Source organism: Carassius gibelio, chromosome B4 (assembly GCF_023724105.1).
Source record: "Carassius gibelio isolate Cgi1373 ecotype wild population from Czech Republic chromosome B4, carGib1.2-hapl.c, whole genome shotgun sequence".
NCBI lineage: Eukaryota > Metazoa > Chordata > Actinopteri > Cypriniformes > Cyprinidae > Carassius > Carassius gibelio.
The window spans coordinates 5,509,971-5,535,209 of record NC_068399.1 but is presented as its reverse complement, the minus strand read 5'-3'; the positions used below and the strand labels follow the sequence as shown (position 1 = coordinate 5,535,209).

The window sequence follows — 25,239 nt, the reverse complement described above, 5'->3', positions numbered from 1 at the left end:
GGATGGAGTTTATTTTTTACAGAGCATCAACGGAGTTGTGCAAGTGTTTTTGTTTGTTCCCTGCATTTCGAAGATGCTTGTTTTACAAACAAGGCCCAGTTTGACGACGGATTTGCGTATCGTTTATTTCTTAAGGATAATGCAGTCCCAACGAGAAAGGGTCACAATCGTGTTTTGGAACCGCAGGCGGTGAGTAAAACTGCTTCAAATATCTCTGCCTCCTTGTTAGTGCGTCCCCTCCCATGCCGAGACACGGGTTCGAGCCCCGCTCAGAGTGAGTCCTTGCTGCTGCTGCTCTCGTTCAGTTTCAGCCTCGGGATCTCATTCTGGATCATAAATAAATGGCTGAATCTGACTGTTAGCCATGGTTTGTTTTGGATGATGTTTTTTTTTCCTCATGGTAATGTCACAGCTTCCAAACGCTCTCAACTCAAAAGCCTACTGGCGCTCGTGATTCTTTAGCTCCGCCCACACGTCACGCCTCCAGGCGCTCGTGTTTTTCTGGGAAAAGTCGGTATAGACTATTTTTCTCTTATGAATATAATAAAAAAAAAAAAAAAAAAGACTTTTTGGAGTTATGAAGGATGCAGTACTACTCTATAGGTACTCAAGATTAACAGGATATTGAGTGAAAACGAGCATTTAAAGTGTGTGAAATATGATGTTCTCAGTGCCACTGCACTCAACATGGCAGCCTAAAAATGTAACAGGCAGCGTGCGATCTCCCCTGTGGCGTAACGTTGGCGGACGGGAACGCAGAACACACACTGCAAATAGCCCTAAGATAACCTCCCCTTGCTGGGGAGCATCTGAAGACTATGATCTTGTATCTACGTTAGACAGAGATATTGCCAAAAATATAGATTATTGGCAATATTAAGATTTTTGGCATTTTCAATTAATGTAGACCTGTTACATTCTTATTTTTATTAGGCCTATTATGATTATTACCTCTATTATTAAATAAAGTTACAATTAATTTGCCCCCACAATGAATCAAAACGTGGATTAAGAAATTAAATGCCGCTGTGGCTTTGTCTTTATCTTCTGGTTGGCAAAATTGAGCAAAGCAGACAACATTGTGTCTAAAATAACACAATATTAACTTCTTAATGAACTGTTGTGTAAGATGAGTATCACATTTGCACTCGTGTGAAATTTTGTGTGAAATCAGCGCTTTGTCCTTGGCAAATCCAGCTCATGAGTTCACCCATGAATGTTTTGCTGAGGTCAGGGCCTTAAATTAGTCTAAATAGTAAATAAAACAGGAAAGAAGCAAATAATAATAGATATTATTGAGTATACGTACTGCAAATGCATTTAACAATTAATCTTTCATGTTTTCTTTTTTTGGGGGGTAGAAAATATAAAAACATCCTCTTAAAGTGATTTGTATTCCCAAATGATTGATATAAATATATTAATGGTACCATTTATAAAACATTCTGACAAAACACAAATTGTGAAGTAAATTAATTATTATTTATTAATTGTTTTAGCTATATCATGGCTACCATTAACTTCTTTGTTTCTCTTTTATTTATTTTCTTAGCTAAATCTTGGTAACAAATTAATACAATTCACAGATTCGAAATAAAATGAAGGAATTTTCTATAAAAGGGATCAAAAAATTCTTCATTCACCACTTTGTAATACCATTTAAGGTAAGAGCCAGGAGGTAAAAACTTTTTACATTTGAAGATCATTAAATGTGTTAATAATTTTTACGCATACTTAGTTTATCTAATTAACATGTTAAATTACCAGCCCTAATTACATATTTATATATATATATATATATATATATATATATATATATATATATATATATATATATATATATATATACTGTATAACTCAACCCCTTGAAGCCCTTTATATAACAGTTTATAGAAGGGGCAAGGAAGAAATTAAGAAGAATCCTGGCAGATACTTTCCTCCTAACAAATAAAAATGTGTTTAGGATATACTTCACCCCAAATTCTTATCTCTGCAGGTGACTGACAAACAGTCATTGACATTGATTTTTTTTTTTTAATCTTGTCTGGGTATAGACACTTTTCATATTTCCGGGGCTCTCGGAAGTGAAAGTCTTCATAGTTGTGTAAACCTATGAAGTGATGAATGGAAACTGCAACAAATATATTTTTGTGTTCGCATTTGCCCCAATAGCAAAATAATAAATAATACATGTTAGTATTTCAATAACTTTCCAAAAGAATAAAAAGAGTGAATAAATAACAAGAGATTGATTAGTCAAAAAAGTTAAAGATGTCAGATTTTCAGTCACTTTCTCAGTCTTTGTATAGAAACACTTATGCAGCAGCATTAACAAGTTGTACGTAATTTAATGACAAGGTAAGACAATACTATGTATAGTGTTGAAAATGACCATTAATAAAAAAAAAAGGAAATATATGAATTTCTAGATTTATGATACTAATAACTGTGGGAAATGCGTTAATATCGTGCATATAATAGACATCAGTGTGTAAACGGGACTTTTATTTTGCTCCTGTGGTGTGACGTCATAAATTTGCGCCCCGTCTAGCCTCAACTCATCCCTGCGTTTGTTGCGATTCAGCTGAAGAAAGGTTTGTGGGGTTTAATATTTCAAATGCAAACTGTTCCGTTAATGAACATGTTTTTACAAGCTGCGAAGAATTAATGAATGAATGAATCTTAAATATAACGTTGCAATATTGTATTACTATAATTTGTTCCCTCTGTCATGAATAAGTGCATCGTTCAAATACTGGAAAGAAGAGAGAGACTGAGAATCCGAATTATCTGAACCGAGTCATTAGTAAAATGATTCAGTGACTCGAATCAGCGCGGTGGCGATAAACGAAAACAAACACAAACTGTGTAATGGCCATTTTTACAAACTGCTAATTTATTGATTTAAATATGATTATAATTATATAATTAAATTCCCTTTATGTATAATATGTATATATATTTTAATAAGGTAATTTATGTCTTTTAACTCTCACTCCTGCTGACTATGAACTAGAGACTAGAGGTGCAACTCAAATATTTAGTTTGCATTTGTTGCATTTATTTTTGAGAAACATTTACTATCTGTTAATCATTCTAATTTTAAACAGGAAAAAGTGTCCAAACACACACAAAAAAATGCTGAAGCGACGGAGACACACACAATTATAAAGATGGAGTTTATTAAAGAGGAGAGTGAAGACGTGAAGATCGAAGTCAAACATGAAGATGCTGAGGAACAAACAGGTTCGTTTTTATTCTCAAAACAGAACTCAATCATCTGATCCTTAATAAAAATGTCCAGCTGTACAGAAATGAATTATATTTATGAAGAATGTAACATGAGTGTCGAAATGAGTGGTTTGAGACAGACATATTGAGACCACATGACCAGACAAATGAGAAAATCACATTGGCCATTTGTTATTATGCATTTGATTTGTACCAATAATACAGAATTAACCCTAAACAAAAATATATTTCTTCTATGCCATTAAACCTATTATCTGCTTCTAAAATTTAAACCATTCCGTTCTAGCATTTAAAGGGATACTCCACCCTAAAATTTAACATTTGGTATAAACTTTATTACTTCTATAAAGAAACTCATGACACTTAGGACTTCTCTTAAAATTAGATTGAACGTTGATAATGGCTCCGTAAGAGTTCCTATACAACTGGCGAACGGATGTCCTGGGGGATTTTGAAGTGTGTTGTGTTCTTTAAGAAACACAAATCAGATCTCACTGGATATTTGCGTGTTTAAAATTGCAATTCTGTTCGTTAATCATTTGGTTGTTGAAAGCTAATGTAAGAAATCCGTCAGTATCTTTTAGTGGTGCAACAGATCACAAAACTCACAGTTCGGATAACATTACGGTTTTTGAGTCAAGGATCGGACAATTTTTCGTATCAGCAAAAACGGGAGGAGACAAATGTAATTTGGATTGCATTTATTCCAAAAACAGTACATCAAGGAGTTTTGATCTAATGCTAATTTTAACAAAAAAAAAATATTTTTTTTTATATATATATATATAATTAATGCTCAGTTGTTAAAGGTGCTGTATTGTAAGATGTTGACTCTACTTAAGCATAATAATACCATAATATGTTTGCAGATATTTTAGAAATATGCTAAGTTAACATGTTTATCTGAAAATACAATGCTACAGTCAGTTATTCGCCTTTGAAATTGTGTGTTATGGCCTGAAATATCAGTCTCTGTTTTGGTTTGTGAAACCCGCCCACTGCCAGTTTACCAAAATATTTTTGCCACTCCGGGTTGCCAGTTGGTGGGAAACACAGCGTATCATCAAGTGCGCTCGTTCCCATTTGTGTCCTTTATCTGCCAATGAACAGTGTCCATTTTCTGCAAGGAATGGACAGGTTTTAGGTCACCCTGAGCACAGTTGGACACCAATGGTCTTTTTTGATGAAGATTATCAATATCCCTCTCAAGAAGGGAAGTCATGGCCTAGTGGTTAGAGAGTAGATGTCTAACCCTAGGGTTGTGGGTTCGAGTCCTGGGCCGGCAATACCATGACTGAGGTGCACTTGAGCAAGGCACCGAACCTCCAACTGCTCCCCGGGCGCGCAGCATAAATGGCTGCCCAGTGCTAGTGCCCAGTAGGCTTGCATAGTAGTGTCAACTATCCACTTGGAAGTCTCTGCAACATGACCGGATGCCCTTTAACGCAGCCACAAAGCAAACAAAGAGCTGTTCAGACTGCTTAAGAGGCTGAATGCTCAGTCTAAACTTTCAGTGCCCTAACAGTGCAGAGTAAATTCAATTCCTGGTCCTCTTCCGAGGGCGAAAGTGCAGAAAGTGTAATGACCTGTGCCCTGAATGGAGTAGAGAGCATCTTAGGTATATTACTTTGCCTTGGTTCTAGACGACCTTAGAGTCACCAGGCCAATACAAAGACAATATTACTGATATGTCACAGACAGTTGAGACCTCACTGCATTTTGTGTGGACTTGAGCCGATGTGAGTTTGCTCACATCCGAGCACTACGATCCTTTGCCACACTGTTTTTCCCTCACAGGCTCCTGAGAAAGCCTCAGAGTAACTTTCTTAAAAGAAAACTATCCACATGTGCAGAGAGGTGAAATTCCATAATATTCTGTATGGGATGGGATTTCCCCCAAGCAAGAAATGCACTCACGGTGGCCATCATCACCAACAACAGGAGAGCAGATCCCTTTGGTGCAGCTTATGACGCTTTGGAATATTCTTTGCCACAAAAGCTTCACTTCAAAGTACAAATCTCCAAAGTTCTTTTGATTCCTCCATCCTACTTTTCTTTCCTTTGTATCCTAAGTGGGGCTGCAGCTAAGACGTAAGGAAAGGGGGTGAGGAAAGGAAACAAGGATGCAAAAATAAGAAATGTGAAGCATCCTATAGCTGCATCACAAAACTGAACACTCTGAAGTCCATAAAGGATGCTCTGCCTTTGCAGGATTTCCTAACAAGCCGTTCCTGATTACCGCTCCTGTTGCATTGCAATGGTGTGTTTTGACAGCCTGGCCAAATTCACACTTCTGTGTTATGGAGCCAGAATTATTAATTCTTGTTTTTATTTTATATATCATAATGGAGGAGATGGAGGGAATGTTTCACTCTCCAGTGGCACTGTGATGTATTTCCAGCTTAGCCAAGACCATGGCCAAGTAACACTGGTTTGCAGTGTCGAAGGTTCTCCAGAATTATCCTAAAACAAGAGAAAATGAACACACTCATGAAAAATATAAAGACAGGTTTGCCAACTTAACATTATTAAAATATGACACTGCAGGATATTCGTACGAAATACTGAAGTGCTCAAGTTTGGTTAAAACCTTTTAGATATCTTGCATGACAGCACAAAAATAAAATACAAAGTGGCTTTCAAATTCTGGCAGCCTTCATAATGCTGTAGTGACGCTATTGGCCTTGGAATGCAGTTTTTGGAGGGTCCATCCTGAATTGTGACAGCCAATGTAGTGACTCTGTGATACAATAGCACTTCAAAGGTAGCCTTCAATGTGCACCCCACGCATTGGGACAGCCTTCATAGTGCAACTGTGCTGCAATCACACTACAAATCCAGGCTTTAAAGTGTGCACCCTTCACTTTGGGACGCAGCTTCAGTGTGTGTGCATCTTAAATAGTCCTACTGATATGAGACAAGTGTGAACTGATAATGAGTTCCTGTTTGGAGGGAACCTTGAAAATGGGAGTCCAGGATGAGTGGTAAGGGTGAGGGATTGAATGCCCTGAAGCAGAACTTGTGGGAACTACAACTGGCAATCGTTACAGTTTCTGTGTTTCTTCTGGTTTGTTGATACTTACTTTGTTTGACACTATAGTGTCTTTGTATTCCAACTAATGTATTGGTAAAATTAAAAAATTTGATATTAAAGATGCCACAAATATTATCCTTTTTAGAAAGCAATGTTAGATTTATGTTACAAATAAATTACATTTACCAAAAAAAAAAAAGTACAACTTTTTATTGCTTGGACAAATGAATGATTGATTTACTTGTCCAAATGACAGGAACATATCTAGGATTAATGTTGAGCCCTGGTTGTTGTATCGATGATTAGATGCCGAAGCAGGTAATTTGTGCAATACAGAACCAGAGAAAAACAAAGTACTAAGAATCTCATGAAACCCCACTCACCACTACAAATAAATACAAATCTATAGTCGACTTACAGACTTATTTATCACTTGATCAGTGATAAAACTCCAATTAAAGATAATCAATGTTTTAATATCACTTCAAAATCTTCTGAAAAGCAGAATTAATGGGGCAAGTTAGATCTAAACTCTGTAGGACACGGTCCCACCAAGAGCAAGTTTTGACACCCTGGTATGGGATCTAGGATACATGCATAACATGTTTATATCTATTGATCTTGACTATTTTCTGCCATTAAACTGGGGTTAACTTTTGTGTTGTTTATTTTTCCACCTTAGACTTAATGGCACTGAAAGAGAAAGCCTTACTCAATGAAATTGAAGAAGATGATCAGTATGAGATTCTTCATGATTTCACAACTGGAGAAAATGAAAATCTTGACATCCACAGGACAATTCACACTACGGAGAGCCTTTTTACCTGCCAACAGTGTGGAAACCGTTTCACTCATAAAGGAAGCCTTTACAGGCACATGAGAGTACACACTGGAGAAAAGCCTTACATATGCCCTTGGTGTGGAAACCGTTTCACTCATAAAGAAAGCCTTAACAGGCACATGACCATTCACACTGGAGAGAAGCCTTACATGTGCACTCAGTGTGGAAAGAGTTTCAGTGATCCTGGAAACCTTAAAGTCCACATGAGAGTTCACACTGGAGAGAAGCCTTTTATCTGCCACTGGTGTGGAAGTAGTTTCAGTCAACATGTAAATCTTGAAGCTCACATGAGAATTCACACCGGAGAGAAGCCTTTCACCTGCAAACAGTGTGGAAAAAGTTTCAACAGAAAAGGAAACCTTGATAACCACATGAGTGTTCACACTGGAAAGAAACCCTTCACCTGCAATCTGTGTAGAAAAGGTTTCAAGGAAAAACGAAACCTTTACGCCCACAGGCGAATTCACAATACTGAGAGATTTTTCACCTGCCTACAATGTGGAAAGAGTTTCGGTCATAAAGGATACCTTAACAGGCACACGAGAACTCACACTGAGGAGAAGCCTTACACATGCTCCCAGTGTGGAAAGGGTTTCAGTCAAAAACGATACCTTGACGTTCATGCAAAAATTCACACTGGAGAAAAGTTACAACCAAAAAGGTAACCTTAAATGGTGGCTCTTTAAGCAAAAATACTGTACATGTGTGTTTTCTTTCTCATCGGTTTACATTCATGTAAGACAAAAACGCCTGTGTTTATCATGATATACTGATGTAGTTTTCTGTATATTGGTCAACAAATATGAAAGAAGTCAGTTTCGGCTCGAAATAACCTTTTCTACAGTTGAAATGCATGGAACAGCCCGAGAACAGACACAAACTGGGAACCTGCAGCGCGATCGCTGCTCTCTTTAATCGTTAAGCAGAATCTAAATGCACACGTCTTATCGAATACACAGTTCTTTAAAATTTGCAACCAGTCCTAAAATGGAACCAGTTTTCAATACCCAACCCTAGCTTCCAATCTATGTATTTTTGAGAATGGCTGCATAATTCATCAGCTCCATCAATTTGCATGAAGCCAGTGCCACAGAGCTAGATATGAACAACTTTTAAGAGCTGACAGAGTTAAGCCCTTTCCACACTGGGCGTGTTGTGAAAAACCAGAGCATATTGCCGACCAACATTGCTTTCACACAGAACGCATAACAATTATTCACCTTCTGTTAATTCACACCTGCAGACTAGGTGGCACAGATCAGCAATGCATTTTTCCTTCGCTATGGCCATGTATCTCGTAAATGGATTTAACATCATGGTGAGTTGGTTATCAAAAAGGCCTGGGAGAGGAAGGTGAGTGAATGGAAAGGCAGCAGCATTATTTCAATCATGACTATGCCCCTAATGTGCTGTGGAAACTGAGGAATTATCAAGAAGCTATAGGATCTTGAGGGAACCGAGCATCAAATTCCAAATTTGATTCCTGGCCAGGTTAAAGGTGTTCTATTCTGAAGGCTCGGTTGACATTATTGTTGCATGTGCAGTACTCCACAATATTGCCACCATCAGAAAGGAGAGGACCCCTGTGGTGGAGGTGCAGTCCGATGATGACCTCCAGCCAGTGCACTTGGACCACCCTAGTGACAGAGCTGCATGGGACAGGATTGTGGAACACCATTTTTTATTTGATTTTCTCTTTACACTAAAAAGCCTTCATTAAATTAATAAAAGACAATTCATCATGATTACTTCCTTGAGTTTTCTTACAATGATTGTCAATAGAAGCCAGACGGTAATCTTTTGCCTGCAATAAGATATTGTTATCCATGGTCAGCAGTAATCCTCTGTGTGAAAGTGTATTAGCACTTACTCTGAAGTTCCTGATGAAGCAACTACATTTCTAGTTCCAGTTTTCTCTTCTTTAAAGTATTAAGTTCTATTTCTCCCCCTTAATTTAAGGCGTTTCAGGTCAAAATACTGTATTTTCTGTTTATTTTCTGATTACGGATGTCACCCTGTGCCATTTTTTGATAAGTAATTATCAAAACCAAAAACAAATCAACAAGCCTCATGCAACAAAAGGAAAATAGTAAATTACCCACATTTTATCACTTTGTGCAGTAGGCCTGTCTGGCCTTTCCTCCTGCAAGTCAGAAATAATATGTACACAACTATAAATTACGCTCTTTATGCACTTACAAGTACTTCCTTCAAAAGGACAGTCATCTTAGAGGGTTTCTTCACTTCTTTTGTGCAAAAGAAACTCCCATTTTGGATTATTGGCACACTTAAATTTAATGCAGCAACAAAGTATTTACAGTGTAGCAAGATACATTTAAAACTATTTTACCAGTAATGAAGGTGTTGCTGTTACTGGTCCCTAGTTTGGTCTAAGGAAGAGGTGCCGCCAGGGATGCCCTCCACAATGGGTCGGTTCACATTTAACCCACGGGCCAACTCTTCTGCCGGGGGATAATGTGGGGGTGAAAGACCACCACCCTGTTTTTTCTTTTTTTTTCTGCTCCGCCTTTTTCTTAGTTGCTGTTATAAACATATCATTGAAATTTTTTTAGGTAAAACACACTAAACAGTAGAAGTAGAAAAGATTATCATTTTGGAGAATGTTCTTATGCTTGACTTTTACTTGTTCCCGTGTTCTTGTGGGTCTTGAGGTGGCTCTGACATTAAGCAATTATGAAATTACTAAAAGTACAACAATATATACTGTTATAAGTGATAGAACCATAACATGGAGCACTTAAGCATTCAATTTGTCTGCTACGTTTTGCCAGCCCTCTTTCTCCCTGGCATCTTAATTAAGGTTTCAAATTCAGCATATCCTTCTATAACTCTTGCTCTACTGCGGTGAAAAACTGAGCGTGATCTTTGGCTATGGTGAGCAGCTAATCACAGTGTTGCTGATCAGTGTTTCTACTATCGATACATATCGCCTTTTAAGCCAGCGCATGAACGCGCAATTAAATCAGCTAACTCAATCCAGCTATACTAATCATAAGCGGCAGGTGAGTTCGAGGAACCTAATTAGCTGGATTATGAGGAGCATCATGTTATTAGGCTTGTTCGACTTCATGAAGCTCTGCGTAGACCGATCGTCCGCTGACTTGAAGCAGTGCATGCAGGTTAGAAATTTTGTCCGACTTGATACAGCGCTGATGCCACGTGACGTGTGCCATCAAAGTACCGCGAGAGATATACGAGACTAGCCAGAGAACTCGGCCAGCCCAGGTTCTGAAGAGCGGCTGCACAGGTTCTGATGATGACACAACTGATCCACGATTAGCTGGATTCACTGATGACGTGCGTTTCAAGTTTATTGTGACGACTTCAGTTTCAGAAATTCTCATATGAACTTTTAAAACAGTTCATTACGTTTTTATGTCGTCTTCATCTTATAAATCTTATAAATCATATTTATTAAATATTGCTTTACTGTATTTACTTTATTGTTAATATATAGGTTGTGTATGTTTATTTTGCATGACTTTCTTTTTTTATACAGACCAACGTAACCATTAATGACAAGAAGAGCTATTCCAGAAGAAGACAAAACCATCCTGTTCACAGAATCAGGCCTATTTTGTGACAGAATATAGCTCTTTAGCCAATCCCATAAAAAAGGATTATACACTCAAATTGGAATCTTATTAAGAGTGATCCTGTTCTTAGAGAAGTGTTTTCTGCATCTCCAAAAATTAGTTTCAAGAGGGCTCCAACTCAACGAGATAGGCTAGTATCTAGTCATCTTCCAGCTAAAAAAACAGACCGCTTGGCTTAACAGACAATTAAAAGGTACTTATAAATGTGGGTCTTGTAACCATTGTTCTAACATTATGTTATACCTCTTGTCTTTTTTAAAATGACAGAATTCTTTGCATTCATTAAAGACATTCATTAATTGCAACACCACTTTTGTGGTATACAGGTTATCATGCCAATGTGGATGTTTTTATGTAGGCCGGACCAAGAGACGTTTCAAAGACAGAGTATCGGAGCATAAAAATGCCATTAGAAAAGCTAATTTAGATTACCCTATGGCAAAACATTTTCAAAATGTGCACAATAGTAATCCAGAAGGCCTAATGGTTGAGGGTTTAGAAATGATCAAAAAGAGCATTCGGGGTGGGGACCGATTAAAATTACTTCTACAGAGAAAAACATTTTATATATATGAGTTACAGGCCACAGTATACCCTGGTTTGAAAGAAGAAATAGATTTCAGTCCCTTTTTGTGATATGCCTTTTGTTGCTATGTAACCTCCTAGTGGACCTTCTCTGTATGTGCATGTGATTTGTCATTCAGGTGTTTCTAATCAGCATCTATAAAAAGAGTAAATTGTTTGATTGTAATACATACCCTGAAGAAGGCTGTTTTTGCCGCTACGCGTGGGTTGTTGTTTTATCCCCCATGTCTTTTATACTTTCTATCATGAAATAGCCAGTTCAATAAAGGCTTTTTATAATTTTCTAAAGAAGAGTGCCTTGGATTTCCTTCTACTGTAACCATTAATGTGTTAGACAGCAAAGGCAATGTTGTCATGCTAACGGTTTCCAAGGACATCGCTGAAAGGATGCAAAATGGTAAGTAAACCACATGACTGTGAAATAGTTATCAATAAGTCATCAATGATTTGTGTAAGTGTTTTATTTATCATTTATTCCCCCAGATCAAATGTTCTTTTCCTCTGTCATGGTGAAAGTATCAGCTGTTGAAACAAAAGGTACACATTTACTTAATATACATATACACTGTAAAAAATAATTCCGTGGCTTAGTAAAGAGCTATATTAACTTAATAAAATCTTTTGAAATCATTTAAGTGATATTTTGAGTGGGTCAGGTTAAAAAGAATAATTAAAAATCCAACAAAAATTTCTCTAAAATTTACATATATTATTTAAGTTTATGTAATGAAAATAAATAAGTATTTAACTAACTAATTATATTTTTAATATACCCTCAATATTTCTGGTGAATTCTAATAGAAATATTTGATAATTATTTACTTGTACTGATCTGTTTTAGAAACTAAAATTAAGTATTTCCTAACAATTTTCCTAAATAAAGTTCCAGCTTAATAAATGACAGTTTAAATAAATAGTACATTTCGTGGCTAAAGTGATCACGTGTGCAGCTCCGAAGGAAAAAAAAATCAGCTTTCCTCAGCAGCGACGTCGACTAGCCATACTCCTCACAACTCCTGGTAAGTAACGTTAGTCAGCTAATCCTACTTACGTTTGTAACACTTTATTAAAAAGTGAATAATTATTAAGCATTTCCTAACAATTGTCTTTGTATTTTACGTCATCTTCAACAAGTTTTGTAGCTTAATCGAAGTCACCTGAAGGACGGCTTTCCTCAGCAACGGCAAGGCCTGCACTCCTCTCATATCGTGGTACGTTATGTAATTTAGCCAGCTAATACTAATTATGTTTCTAATGTTTAATTCAGAAGTTAATTAAGGATTTCCTAACAATTCTGTTTGTATTTTGCATCATCTTAATAAGTTAAACAAGTTTCGCGGCTCAAGCAAGAGGCACCTGTCACTGAAGGACTTCTTTTCTCAGCAACGACGTGAACAGCATTACTCGAATTTCCTGTAAGTAGTCATTTTATAACTATGTATATTTGCAATACTTTATTCAAAAGTTGATTTAACATTGACCGTGTGTACGTGTACATAACAGTGTAGTTTTCTAAGTTAGTGGGGCAGCGATATGCATGTTAGTTTTTTTTTTTTTTTTTTTGGAGTGGGTTAACCTTCGTACTATTTGGATCACCGTTTATTTCAACCGCCATTTGAAAGTCTAACGATAAGTGTAACCGTGGTCCAGCAACTGTAATTATACATGCCCATTGGACAACGATTTTGTACAGATTCCCCTTTGGGGTCAGTGGCTTGTCAAGGGAACACATCATTTATGAACTTTCAAATGACAATTCTGTCTTGAAAAAAGCTGTCACGTTTTTGTAAAACATCATAATTACTACATTAACTCAAGTATGAGCTCTTAAATCACCACTACAAATATGCCATGCAAAAGTATTTAAAATGGCGTGGACATAACATAGACTGGTGCGTTTTAATCAGCTCCCAATACAGGGAGTCGGACAGTTTAAGGTCTGCTCCGTTGTAAAATCATTCTAGTGCACTGAAACCTAGATCACATACAATATCGGTCAAAAGTTTGAAAACAGTAAGCTTTTTAATGTTTCTAAAATAAGCTCATTAAGCTTGCATTTATTTAAAAAGCAGGGTTTCCGCGGGTCCATAAAAAGTCATAAATTTAACAATAAGAATTTAAGGCCATAAAAGGTCATAAAAACGTCAAAATATAGATAAAATATAACTGTACATTTTAGATAAAATTAACTGTTGTATTTTTAGTCAATTATTATATGTTTACATTTATGCATTTGGCAGACGCTTTTATCCAAAGCAACTTGCATTGCATTTCAAGGTACACATTTACAATCTTATACATTTTTGCTAGCGCCTATGCTCTACTTTATTATACAAAAGATGGCTTTCCTGTAGCTCAAACAGTATTAACTTAATAAAATCTCTGAATATCATTAAAGTTAAATATTACTGTAATATTTACTAAGCCACAGAATTAGTGTGAGGGTTAATGCAATGCATTTTTTTTTCAAGTAGTGCAATTAAACAAGCTTTTTTGTGTCAAAACCATTAGTCATTTTACTTAAATATTAAACCTGTTTAGAAAGAAATTGGTTGAAATAATGCGGACCTCAATAAAAGCCTATAGCATTGATTTACAGCATAAAAGCTCGCAGTGGGTCTCTTTTCATTTTTCTTTTAGGTTTATTGTTAAAAATAAATGTCCCTATGTAGAAAATTAACCTGTCCTCTTGTTAAGAAGAATGCTGTTAATTTTTGCAACTCCTCCCCCTAGTAAACTTTGTTTGAGATTTTACCTATCATATGGTCCAACAGAATGTTTGCTTCTTCAGGTGCTATTTGTGTATTTGTCGCTTTCTTGTTACATTCAGGTTTGAATGTTAGCTCTAACCAGTTATCTTTAAAATTTGCCTGTAGGGTTCAGCTGATCTACCCGTCTTCGTACACGCAGAGTTGGCAGAGGAGGTCATAAAAATCTACATCCTTCGGGACAATGATGGGGCAGTCAGCGATATAGGAGTTGTGATTGAGGGCATCACTGTTCTCCGCAATCTTGGGAATCTCAGCAGAGCCTGCTGTTATCTTTTGGGAGTCACGTATGCATTGGATTTGAGATATCCCAAGACCCACAAATACAGGTCCTTCTCAAAAATATTAGCATATTGTGATAAAGTTCATTATTTTCCATAATGTAATGATAAAAATTAAACTTTCATATATTTTAGATTCATTGCACACCAACCAAAATATTTCAGGTCTTTTATTGTTTTAATACTGATGATTTTGGCATACAGCTCATGAATACCCAAAATTCCTATCTCAAAAATTTGCTTATTTCATCCGACCAATAAAAGAAAAGTGTTTTTAATACAAAATAAGTCAACCTTCAAATAATTATGTTCAGTTATGCACTCAATACTTTGTTCGGGAATCCTTTTGCAGAAATGACTGCTTCAATGCGGCGTGGCATGGAGGCAATCAGCCTGTGGCACTGCTGAGGTGTTATGGAGGCACAGGATGCTTCGATAGCGGCCTTAAACTCATCCAGAGTGTTGGGTCTTGCGTCTCTCAACTTTCTCTTCACAATATCCCACAGATTCTCCATGGGGTTCAGGTCAGGAGAGTTGGCAGGCCAATTGAGCACAGTAATACCATGGTCAGTAAACCATTTACCAGTGGTTTTGGCACTGTAAGCAGGTGCCAGGTCGTGCTGAAAAACAAAATCTTCATCTCCATAAAGCTTTTCAGCAGATGGAAGCATGAAGTGCTCCAAAATATCCTGATAACTGGCTGCATTGACCCTGCCCTCGATAAAACACAGTGGACCAACACCAGCAGCTGACATGGCACCCCAGACCATCACTGACTGTGGGTACTTGACACTGGACTTCAGGCATTTTGGCATTTCCTTCTCCCCAGTCTTCCTCCAGACTCTGGCACCTTGATTTCCGAATGACATGCAAAATTTGCTTTCATCCAAAGAAAGTACTTTGGACCACTGAGCAACAGTCCAGTGCTGCTTCTCTGTAGCCCATTTCCTGCACACGCCTGTGCACGGTGGCTCTGGATGTTTCTACTCCAGACTCAGTCCACTGCTTCCGCACGTCCCCCAAGGTCTGGAGTCGGTCCTTCTCCACAATCTTCCTCAGGGTCAGGTCACCTCTTCTCGTTGTGCAGCGTTTTTTGCCACACTTTTTCCTTCCCACATACTTCCCACTGAGGTGCCTTGATACAGCACTCTGGGAACAGCATTTTCGTTCAGAAATTTCTTTGTGTCTTACCCACTCGCTTGAGGGTGTCAATGATGGCCTTCTGGACAGCAGTCAGGTCGGCAGTCTTACCCATGATTGCGGTTTTGAGTAATGAACCAGGCTGGGTTCATTTGAGTTTTTAAAAGCCTCAGGAATCTTTTGCAGGTGTTTAGAGTTAATTAGTTGATTCCGATTTCATAATTTACTCTCCCTCAATTTGTCCCAAACCTGTACGAGTTTCTTTCTTCTGTTGAACACAAAATATATTTTAAGTGAAGTGAAGTGACATGACATTCAGCCAAGTATTAAAGAGTGTTGGTTAACGCAGTTAAAGGTTGCCATTGACTTTTCATAGTATACTTTTTTTTTCCTACCATGGAAGTCAATGGCAACTTTCAACTGTCTGTTAACCAACATTCATTAAATATCTTTTGTGTTTAACATGCTAATGGTTGAGTTATTTGGGCCATCGGGGATCGGTACTGCACCACCTGGCACCATTCATTCCACACCTCTTGAGTTTGGAAGAGACCTCTTCCACAAGCAGGCCCACAACGTCTTCTCTTCAAGACCAGCCGGTAGATGCTAGTATGGATGAACAGCCAGGAACTGCTACCATACAAAATGCAAACGTCACAAGAAGGCAAAGACGACCACAACCTTACAATTCCTGGACTCTTATGAAGAGCATGCAGAGAGAAGGACTGCTGTGCTTGAGTCCCTGGTAAGGCCAGACCCGGAGAGATAGCGGCGACTTCAGGAGAGGCGGAGAAGGTCCTTAGAAAAAAAGATGGTGACCAGCTTGGGAACAATTGTGGAGGAGCTAAAAAAAAAATGGGGAAAAAACGAGAGCAAATTAAGCATTATTACAGAACCCACATGAACCCCAATAAAATTATAATCTAAAGATGTTATCTCTTTTGATTTACACCTTATGTTTTTTTTCCCCAAATAACAATTTCTAATGACAAAATAATTTTGTTCAATAAAACAAATTTCTTTATTTCAAAATTTATTTCCTGAACATTCAAATCTTTACTTTTCATCTTTTATTTTGTATGTTAAGTATACACATACAAGTTAGATCCGGCCATAAATCTGGTCTCTATAATGACATGCATTAGTGTTGTGGGGTTGCTGGGGGTATGGTTCATCATCAACACCATCACCTACCACAACAACTTGATAACTGGGCTCTAAACCCAGATTATGCAAAATGCAGCAGGCTGAGACTGCTGAGCTGATATTAGAAATGCTTCTCATTTGCAGGTAATGGAGCCTCCTAAACTTAGATTCTAGAATGTCAAATGCATGCTCAATGACCACGCGAGCTGCATTGAGCTTTCTGTTAAAATATCTTTGCCTAGCAGACAAGTGGCCATTGTCTCTATAAGGCCTCATAAGTTGAGGCAACAAAGGGTAGGCAGAATCCCCAATTATGTGCATTCCCTGTGGAACAAGTGAATGAGGATCTTCTTCAAGAACATGACAAACTTCTGTGAAGCGAAATGCTCTGGCATCATGCCAACTCTCAGGGTGACCCACACTAATGTGACAGAAGCGCCGCTGACTGTCACAAAACCCAGGGCCCGTCCACACGGAGACGCGTATCACTGTATACGTATACATCTTTTATCGTATTGGTTAAATTTACAGAATAAAACTGTTTCCGATTCATGTATGCTAGGGGATTATCACAGTGGGGTCTCATTATAGGAATGTGACACCCATCTACTGCACATACAGTGTTGGGGAAACCTGCTGTGTCAAACCCTGACTTTGACATCTCCAGCCTTTGACCTCTGGGCCAGGATGTGTGGTGGGCCATGTATGTGTTAATATTGTAACAAAACTCATGGAGATGCTTGGCAAGAGAGGAATTTGACATGTTAAATCTATCTGCCACCCCACGATATGACTCCTGATTCACCAATGTCCAAAGGCAGGCAAGAACACTGTTCGTGAGTGGCAGTTTGGTCTGTTGTAAATTCATATACACAGGACCAAGGGTAGTGATGACATCCTGCAAAGGTAGAAAAATAGGTAATCAAGACAACATGCTAACACTTGTAATAGTTCAATGAATTTGATATTAACCAGTCCAGTACAAACCTCCACTTGTTCTCTGGAAAGCGTGAAATGACTTCTAAATTCTGAGAGACTGTAGAGAGGGACAACATCCTCCACAAAAGTGTCTATTTTTGGAACCATTCTATATAAGAACAAGAGGAATTGTACTCTGTACAATATACAGTACATTAGTCAAACATTTATTATCAGTGTTTTATGTTGAATAGGGATTTTAATTAAATAATTAGTCTATACAGAAGTGTTAAAATTTGAGTAAAACTTTGTCAGAATGAGTCATTCTCTCTAATTAAACCAAAATAATAACAATTATTGTTAAAAGGCAAGCAACAAGAGCTATTGATTGCAAAAAACACCCATTACATCATTGCAAAGACTTTAGACTTTCGATACAGTATTTTTATTTAACATATAATTTTCAGATTCTAGGTATAGGTCTAGTAACTTTAAAGCTAAGTTAATAATGTGTCTATAATTTGTTTAAAAATATACTTTTTACATTCAACCTTTACTCACCTTCGTTGCTCATCATGCTCAATGTATTGAAAAAGTAATGGATTTTCTTTTGCTTCCAGCTCGTCTGCAATCAAGTAAGCAAACGCCACGTGATCTGCCATGACTGACGTATTTGCAGCAAACTACGGGAGCCACAACGTGTCCGGATTCATATCTCCATTTGCAGCTCCTCCCCACCGGCACCTATTTTAACAGTGTTGTTCAATACAATCATGTAATTACCTGGTTTTGATATTTTATTTGAGCTAATTATTATTGCCTCATCTACAGTTTATATATAAATAGTCATACTAAAGTCTGGATTTCACTTAGGTCTGTTTGTGTTACTCAGTTGTCAAAATAATCAGATTACTTGATTACCAAAATAAATCATTAGTTACAGCCCTAGATTTGTTAAAATATTTCTAAATAAAACTACATTGTTTTACTTTCTGTAATTAAAATACAAATATTTTGTCATTAAAAATTTATTTAAAATAGTATTAAAATATTGTCACGTTCTAGTGAACCAAGGATCTGTATTTTACAGGGGCTTTAACCCCTGTAAATATCACCAAGGATATACAAATTTTAGAAATGTTTAATTATGGCCCTGTAAAAAAAAATATTGACTTTGCAAGATGGAATCTTTTACCTATTTTTAAGCTTGGGATCTAGGTTAGATTCAGTCCAGCAAAACATACTTCTGAGATTGCAATCTATAGATATTTTCCAGTGTTACCTGTTTCCTTGCCCAGAAAGCAATTCTCAGAATGGAATAAACTGAAATGCAGAAAAGTTTGGCATTAACAGCTTTAAAGTTTATAAATAAAGCAGAACTCTTGATCTTGAAGTTATTTGATCCTTATTATTTAAAATGTCCAGCTCTACAGAAATAGAGAAGTTTTATGTTACACAAAATAATGGTTTTGATACTTCTCTATGAAATTTGTTTGGCTTTTAAATGATTTATTCCCCCACTGCTTTTCCTCAGAAGTGCTATACTACCAAATTAACATGCAAATAACAGTAAATGTTCAATACAAGCAATAAATAGTCATGTGTCAACTTAATAAATAATTTCTCCAGCTGACACAGATTGGTAGTCTCTGCTGCTTATCTTTGTTCTTCATTTAAAAGTATTTGGTGAACAAATAATATAATCAGTGGTGAGAGACTTCATAACGAACTGCAGCAGCATAGAATCAAATTTTTCATGTTTTGAGCAACACAAACAGTTGATATCAAAATGGACTAAAGAAAACAGCTGTGACTTCTACATCTATCTTTTTCAGTAGCAGAATATTATCAGAAGTTGATCTAGGATGAGAGTTTCTTCTTCTGAACTCCTGTAGCAGCACATGAGTGGGATCTTCTTCACAATGTAAAAGTGATTTTTCTTAATCACACCAGTGTTTTTAATTAAATTTTATTTAAATTAATTATGAAATAATCAATGAATAATTAACATTAATACAGTATACACCTCTTTCAGAGGCGTTTAGTCATCACCAGCGTGACAGAATGTGGAAATTAGGGCTGCACGATTAATTGAGTGCTATTAACCGATGTCTTTAAGTGTGGTAACCGTAGTATAAGCGGAATAATTGACTCTGGGACATTGAATTATTATAAAAGTAGTGGTGATGCGATCACGACGCGAAGCGGAGTATAATTCAACGGCCCATCGTCAATTATTCCTTACATAACACGTTTTTTACAATGTATATTGACAATAAATTTAACGTGAACCAATAATGAACTGCACTGCTACAGAATTTATTAATATTTGTTCATGTTAACTAATGTAGTAATTAATGTCAACTAATGAAACTTATTGTAAATTGTTAGAAAAAATGCTATACAGGGGTGGTTTTGAACCCTGAACCTCTTACATGCCAAACACAATTGCTTTAATTCACTTAATTCACTTTATTATATTAAAGTCATACGATTTCTTATCATTGTTTGTGATATAAATGTCATGTTAAAAAAAACCATTATGTAACATGAAGAGACTTGGAAAAAAAAGCCCTTTATTTGAATTAAAGGGTGGCTCTTAACAGAGCTGTTGTTGCCCTTAAAAGGACATTTGACGGCTTCATCGTTGGAATTCTGCCTGCAGAGCTTCTCTTAGGTTACTCAGCAAGCGCTCATTGCCCTCTGGGCTCAGGTCGACTGCGTCTCGGGACAGATTGGAACAGGTTGATGTTTGAATGACGAATGCAGTGCATCTGTCTCTCTGCCAAGAAACCTGCAATCGCACTGTTGAGCCAACGCCGGCTCCGTTCGATGCCGTATGCAGACCTAGCAGTCTGGGAAGCCAGGTCCGTCTTTATTTCCCGAAGGAGATCCAGGCGGTTGCGGCCCTCCCGACACAAGCTGTTTCCACCGAGGTGAATAATGAAGATGTCGGGAGCTGGAGCTCTGGCTCTGAGAGACCGCAGCACTGGAAGCAACTGCTCCCAAAGTCTGCCTCCTCTGCCTTGCCAAGTAATACTGCAGTGAAGGCCAAGGCTCCTGTCGAGGCCCTGCTCACCGATGTGAGCATACAGCCTCCGAATAATTGAACTCCCAACAATCCATACACGAGGTACTCTGTCATCCGCCATCTTATATGTTTCTGTTTCGATTTTATTTGGAAAACATACTATACTTCGAATGAACCTCTATCATGCTACCCCCAGCCCATTTGAGAATGCTGGTTTATGTGGCAAACTGATGTGTATTCACTCCCGTAAAGAATCACAAGGTTAATAGTACTACTATTGTAGATTTGATGCTAAGCATTAACCACGAGGTCTTTGTCAATTAATTAAAATCAAGGATTTCTGGACACCATAAGGTTGTTTAATTTTTTGTAATCCTTAGTCCTGACATTAAAAATTAAAAATATATAAACAGTGAAACTATGCAGAGACCTATTGTGGCATTGATGAAAAATCGTTTTTGGAACCAGCATAGCTCGAGCAAGCGAGGTTTGGGTTAATCAACTGAGAGTATATGTGACAGTAACTTTGCTTACTGGGATACCCCCTGGACCTTCTGTGAAGTTCACAAGAACACATTTTTAATGTGCCATTGAAGAAGATTCAATAAAGACGACAATAAAGATTAGAAAACGCCTGTTGTGCCAAATCCCACCCTATAATGTCGTACTAGCTCACATTTAAATATGAATTTAAATTCATATTAAAAGGATCTAATATCTGCATTAACAAGATTATAAAAATAAAAAAACACAAATACCTTACCATTGCAATAATAAAATTGTACTTTGAGAAAATTATATATCTTAACTTGTTTTACTCAATAATAATTCTTGTTTTAATTTCTCCACTTTCACGTACCCTACTGTTGCAATACAATTTTACTAGGGGAATATACACTGACCTAAAGTATTATTAGGAACACCTGTTCAATTTCTCATTAATGCAATTATCTAATCAACCAATCACATGGCAGTTGCTTCAATGCATTTAGGGGTGTGGTCCTACAACAGCAGAAGACTCCACCGGGTACCACTCATCTCCACTACAAATAGGAAAAAGAGGCTACAATTTGCACGAGCTCAGCAAAATTGGACAGTTGAAGACTGGAAAAATGTTGCCTGTTCTGATGAGTCTAGATTTCTGTTGAGACATTCAGATGGTAGAGTCAGAATTTGGCGTAAACAGAATGAGATCATGGATCCATCATGCTTTGTTACCACTGTGCAGACTGGTGGTGATGGTGTCATGGTGTGGGGGATGTTTTCTTGGCACACTTTAGGACCCTTAGTGCCAATTGGGCATCGTTTAAATGCCACGGTCTACCTGAGCATTGTTTCTGACCATGTCCATCCCATTATGACCACCATGTAACCATCCTCTGATGGCTACTTCCAGCAGGATAATGCACCATGTCACAAAGCTTGAATCATTTCAAATAGGTTTCTTGAACATGACAATGAGTTCACTATACTAAAATGGCCCCCACAGTCACCAGATCTCAACCCAATAAAACATCTTTGATATGCGGTGGAACGGGAGCTTCGTGCCCTTGATGTGAATCCCACAAATCTCCATCAACTGCAAGATGCTGTCCTATCAATATGGGCCAACATTTCTAAAGAATGCTTTCAGCACCTTGTTGAATCAATGCCACGTAGAATTAAGGCGGTTCTGAAGGCGAAAGGGGGTCAAACACAGTATTAGTATGGTGTCCCTAATAATCCTTTAGGTGAGTGTATATTTAGTTACTAACTTATTTGTTCACTTGTTTTACACAGTACTTATTTTTGTTTGAAATCCTTCAAGTTTCTAAAGTGTACCTTGTGCATGTTGGCATTCAAAACTGCGCAAGTATTTATAAAAGGAGTAAACCCATAAGCCCTGTGATTTCAGTAAACCTTTTAACAAAGCCCCTTAGCAGTTCTGAAAGGACTGTTAATCATGGCGTCACAGGGTTTACTGCTTTATCGTTAGTAACTAAGCCATAACTTTATTTCAAATTAATTGTGGAGCCTTGTTTATTTAAAATCTTCTATGATTTAATTCATTAAAAAAAATATTAATAAACTCAGAAACTGTTGTTTTGGAAACCCTGGTCATCAGGGATGCAAGAGGGACACAGGATTTGACACAACACCCCCAGTGAGCAAGCCAGTGGCGACGGTGGCAAGAAAATAACTCTTAAGGAGATAAAAAACCTTGAGAGGAACCAGACTCATCAGGGGGAACCCATCCTACATTCTAATAACATTCTTATTTAAGCTTATATATAAAATATTAAATTGAGACCAAATATTTAATATGATAATAAGATAATTTATAAATATATTAAAATTAATTATTTGAACGTCCAATGATTAAATGCAATCAGGGGTATAATGAAGCATCTCCCGGCATCTAGCCACTGGATCTGACATGACAAACAGATTGGACACCCTGAGGTAGAGGAGGTAAAACAGATATGATCATGTTAGGGAATGGAATTACATTTTTAATTCTGCAAGACTTATAAAGCATAAACTTTCAGGTCAGATGTATGTCTTGCAAGAGACATTTCTGCTCTCTCACTTCTGAGATCCACTTTATACACTTTAAAATCTAAGATTTCACATCAAACCACATGCCTCTGAACAAACACACTGTATGATAAAATGCACTGAAACACTAGAGCTTCCCAGTGTTATTGACAAACTTTACCTCATTGCTTTAAAGTGCTTCTTCCGTTGCTTCTTTGGTCTTCAGTATTGTCCTCAACTCCAAACACATCTGGTCCTGTCCTCTGCCAATGAATTTAATAAATGAATAACGAAATCACTACATACACATTTACTACTAAACTAAACTAAACTAAAAAACTAAACTAAAAATAAAGTAAATTAAAACTTACTGAAAGAAATTAGCACATAAGCTGGTATCCAGCTCATCATCATCAGTGTTGTAGCACACTTGATCTTCTCAGACATTCTGACTCGCCGGTTCCTGAAAAACATCAAAATCTAAATTAGATTACAATATTGCTTTAAATGTGGTTATCCTGTGCAGTAGTACAGTGACTGAAGTGACATCTTTTAACAACCCGGCAATGTTATTAGATCCCCAACCCGGGACGAGTTTGCGTTCACACAGTAGGCTACCCGGCAATGTTCCGGCAATTTTCCAAATCCAACATGCAGTGTGAAAGGGGCTTCTGTCTGTGTCCTCCCTGGAGTTGCCACACTAATCTTCACTACGTCCTGTATGCTGCTGCTGCTTTCTTTACTTCCTAGTGTCCTTCCTGGAGCTGCCTCACTACTCTTTCGTCCTTCTTGCTGCTGTACTCTCTAAGTAGCTCAGTGGAATAACACCTTTATATGATCATAGACACCACAATCTGAATGTGTGGGCTTCCTCTGGCTTGAAACACGATACAATAAAAGTAATCCTTGAGTTCTCTGATGGGTTGTGCAGGTGACAAAAGCAGATGAGTCATTAACGCATCCACTCATTTCTCAAACATCCGTATGACGGTGACATGGTTACCTCGAAGAATTTCACTTTCGTCATCCATTAAATCTCTGAAAAGACAACCTCTTCACCTTGCTGAGCCTTGATTGCCATTATCACTTCTGACCATCGCATTTTGGCTGCACTGAAAGTGCATAAAAAAGTAGGAGTCCCAAACTGCCTGATAATTGGAAAGTTTTTTCCCAATAAGACAGTGCCTCTCAAGGGTGGCATTAACCTTGTGGCGTCACGGCTATGGACCAGTCTTCCAACATCAAGATCATCCTGAAGATGCTTGTTGGAGATTCTACGTCTATCTTTTATAACAGGTTTGTCTTTTCGCAACTGGATAGACATGCTGTTTCTAGCCATGTGTGTTTCAGTGACAAACTGCACAGAAGATAACTCTGGTCTCTGGCAAAACGAGTATCCACGCAGAACAGTCTAGCATTGAAGTACATGCTTGGTGATAATGCAGCTTGTCGTGCCTCATCAATTGTGTTCTGTCCAGTGGGAAACTGCACAGGGAAAGCCATGGCTTCCAAATTGGGAACCTTGAAAAATCCGACTGGCTTTTATCCTTGACCAGGAGTAATGCTGAAGATTCCCTCACCTTACGATAGTTATGTCAAGTGGCTGCATGCATGTGTCCAGAGTGAGGCCAGGCCTGAGCTCATCCTTTTCTTCTGTGCTGACATTCTGGTCATCCTGTTCAGAGACACCAACTTCCTGTTTCTCCTCTGTGTCATTCAGCTCATCATCAGAGAGAAATTCAAATGTGACAGCATCACTTATCAAGATGTCCCTGTATTCTGAATGCATCGCTTTCAGTTTTGTTAACGCCGCTAGCACATTGTGCATATTCACTGTATAGAAGTGTTGGTATCCTCTGAACTTGATGTGTCTTTTCAGATTAACCTGTAGGACTCACTGTTAGGCCTTGGGAGACAGTTGACTGTTTTCTCCACCTCAGACAGAACACACACAACAGCACCATACACTGATCTTTGCTGTCCTTTGGGGAATGTAACTATTTTTGCAAAAGGAACAATTTTGGCGATTAGCTGTCTTTCAAGTACATTCAATTCAAGCACTTCTCCAGGGATGGGAGGCAATTCAAATCTGTTTGCCACTGCAATAGA

The 25,239-nt window shown here is 37.7% G+C and overlaps 1 protein-coding gene and 1 long non-coding RNA gene across 2 annotated transcripts; both read left to right on the top strand.

The window, feature by feature from the left end:
• The first annotated feature begins 2,521 nt into the window (after positions 1 to 2,521).
• On the top strand, positions 2,522 to 8,875 carry LOC127956042 (gastrula zinc finger protein XlCGF7.1). The gene is made up of 3 exons (XM_052553797.1): positions 2,522 to 2,594; positions 3,111 to 3,246; positions 6,969 to 8,875. Exons 2-3 carry the CDS (start codon positions 3,174 to 3,176, stop codon positions 7,790 to 7,792), a joined length of 897 nt encoding a protein of 298 aa, XP_052409757.1. The 5' UTR covers positions 2,522 to 2,594; positions 3,111 to 3,173; the 3' UTR covers positions 7,793 to 8,875.
• A 2,158-nt stretch (positions 8,876 to 11,033) lies between these two features.
• LOC127956121 (uncharacterized) lies at positions 11,034 to 19,953 on the top strand. Its single transcript, XR_008153487.1, has 3 exons — positions 11,034 to 12,744; positions 14,206 to 14,426; positions 18,203 to 19,953. It is a non-coding gene; the product is annotated as an uncharacterized LOC127956121 (long non-coding RNA).
• The last annotated feature ends 5,286 nt before the right edge of the window (positions 19,954 to 25,239 follow it).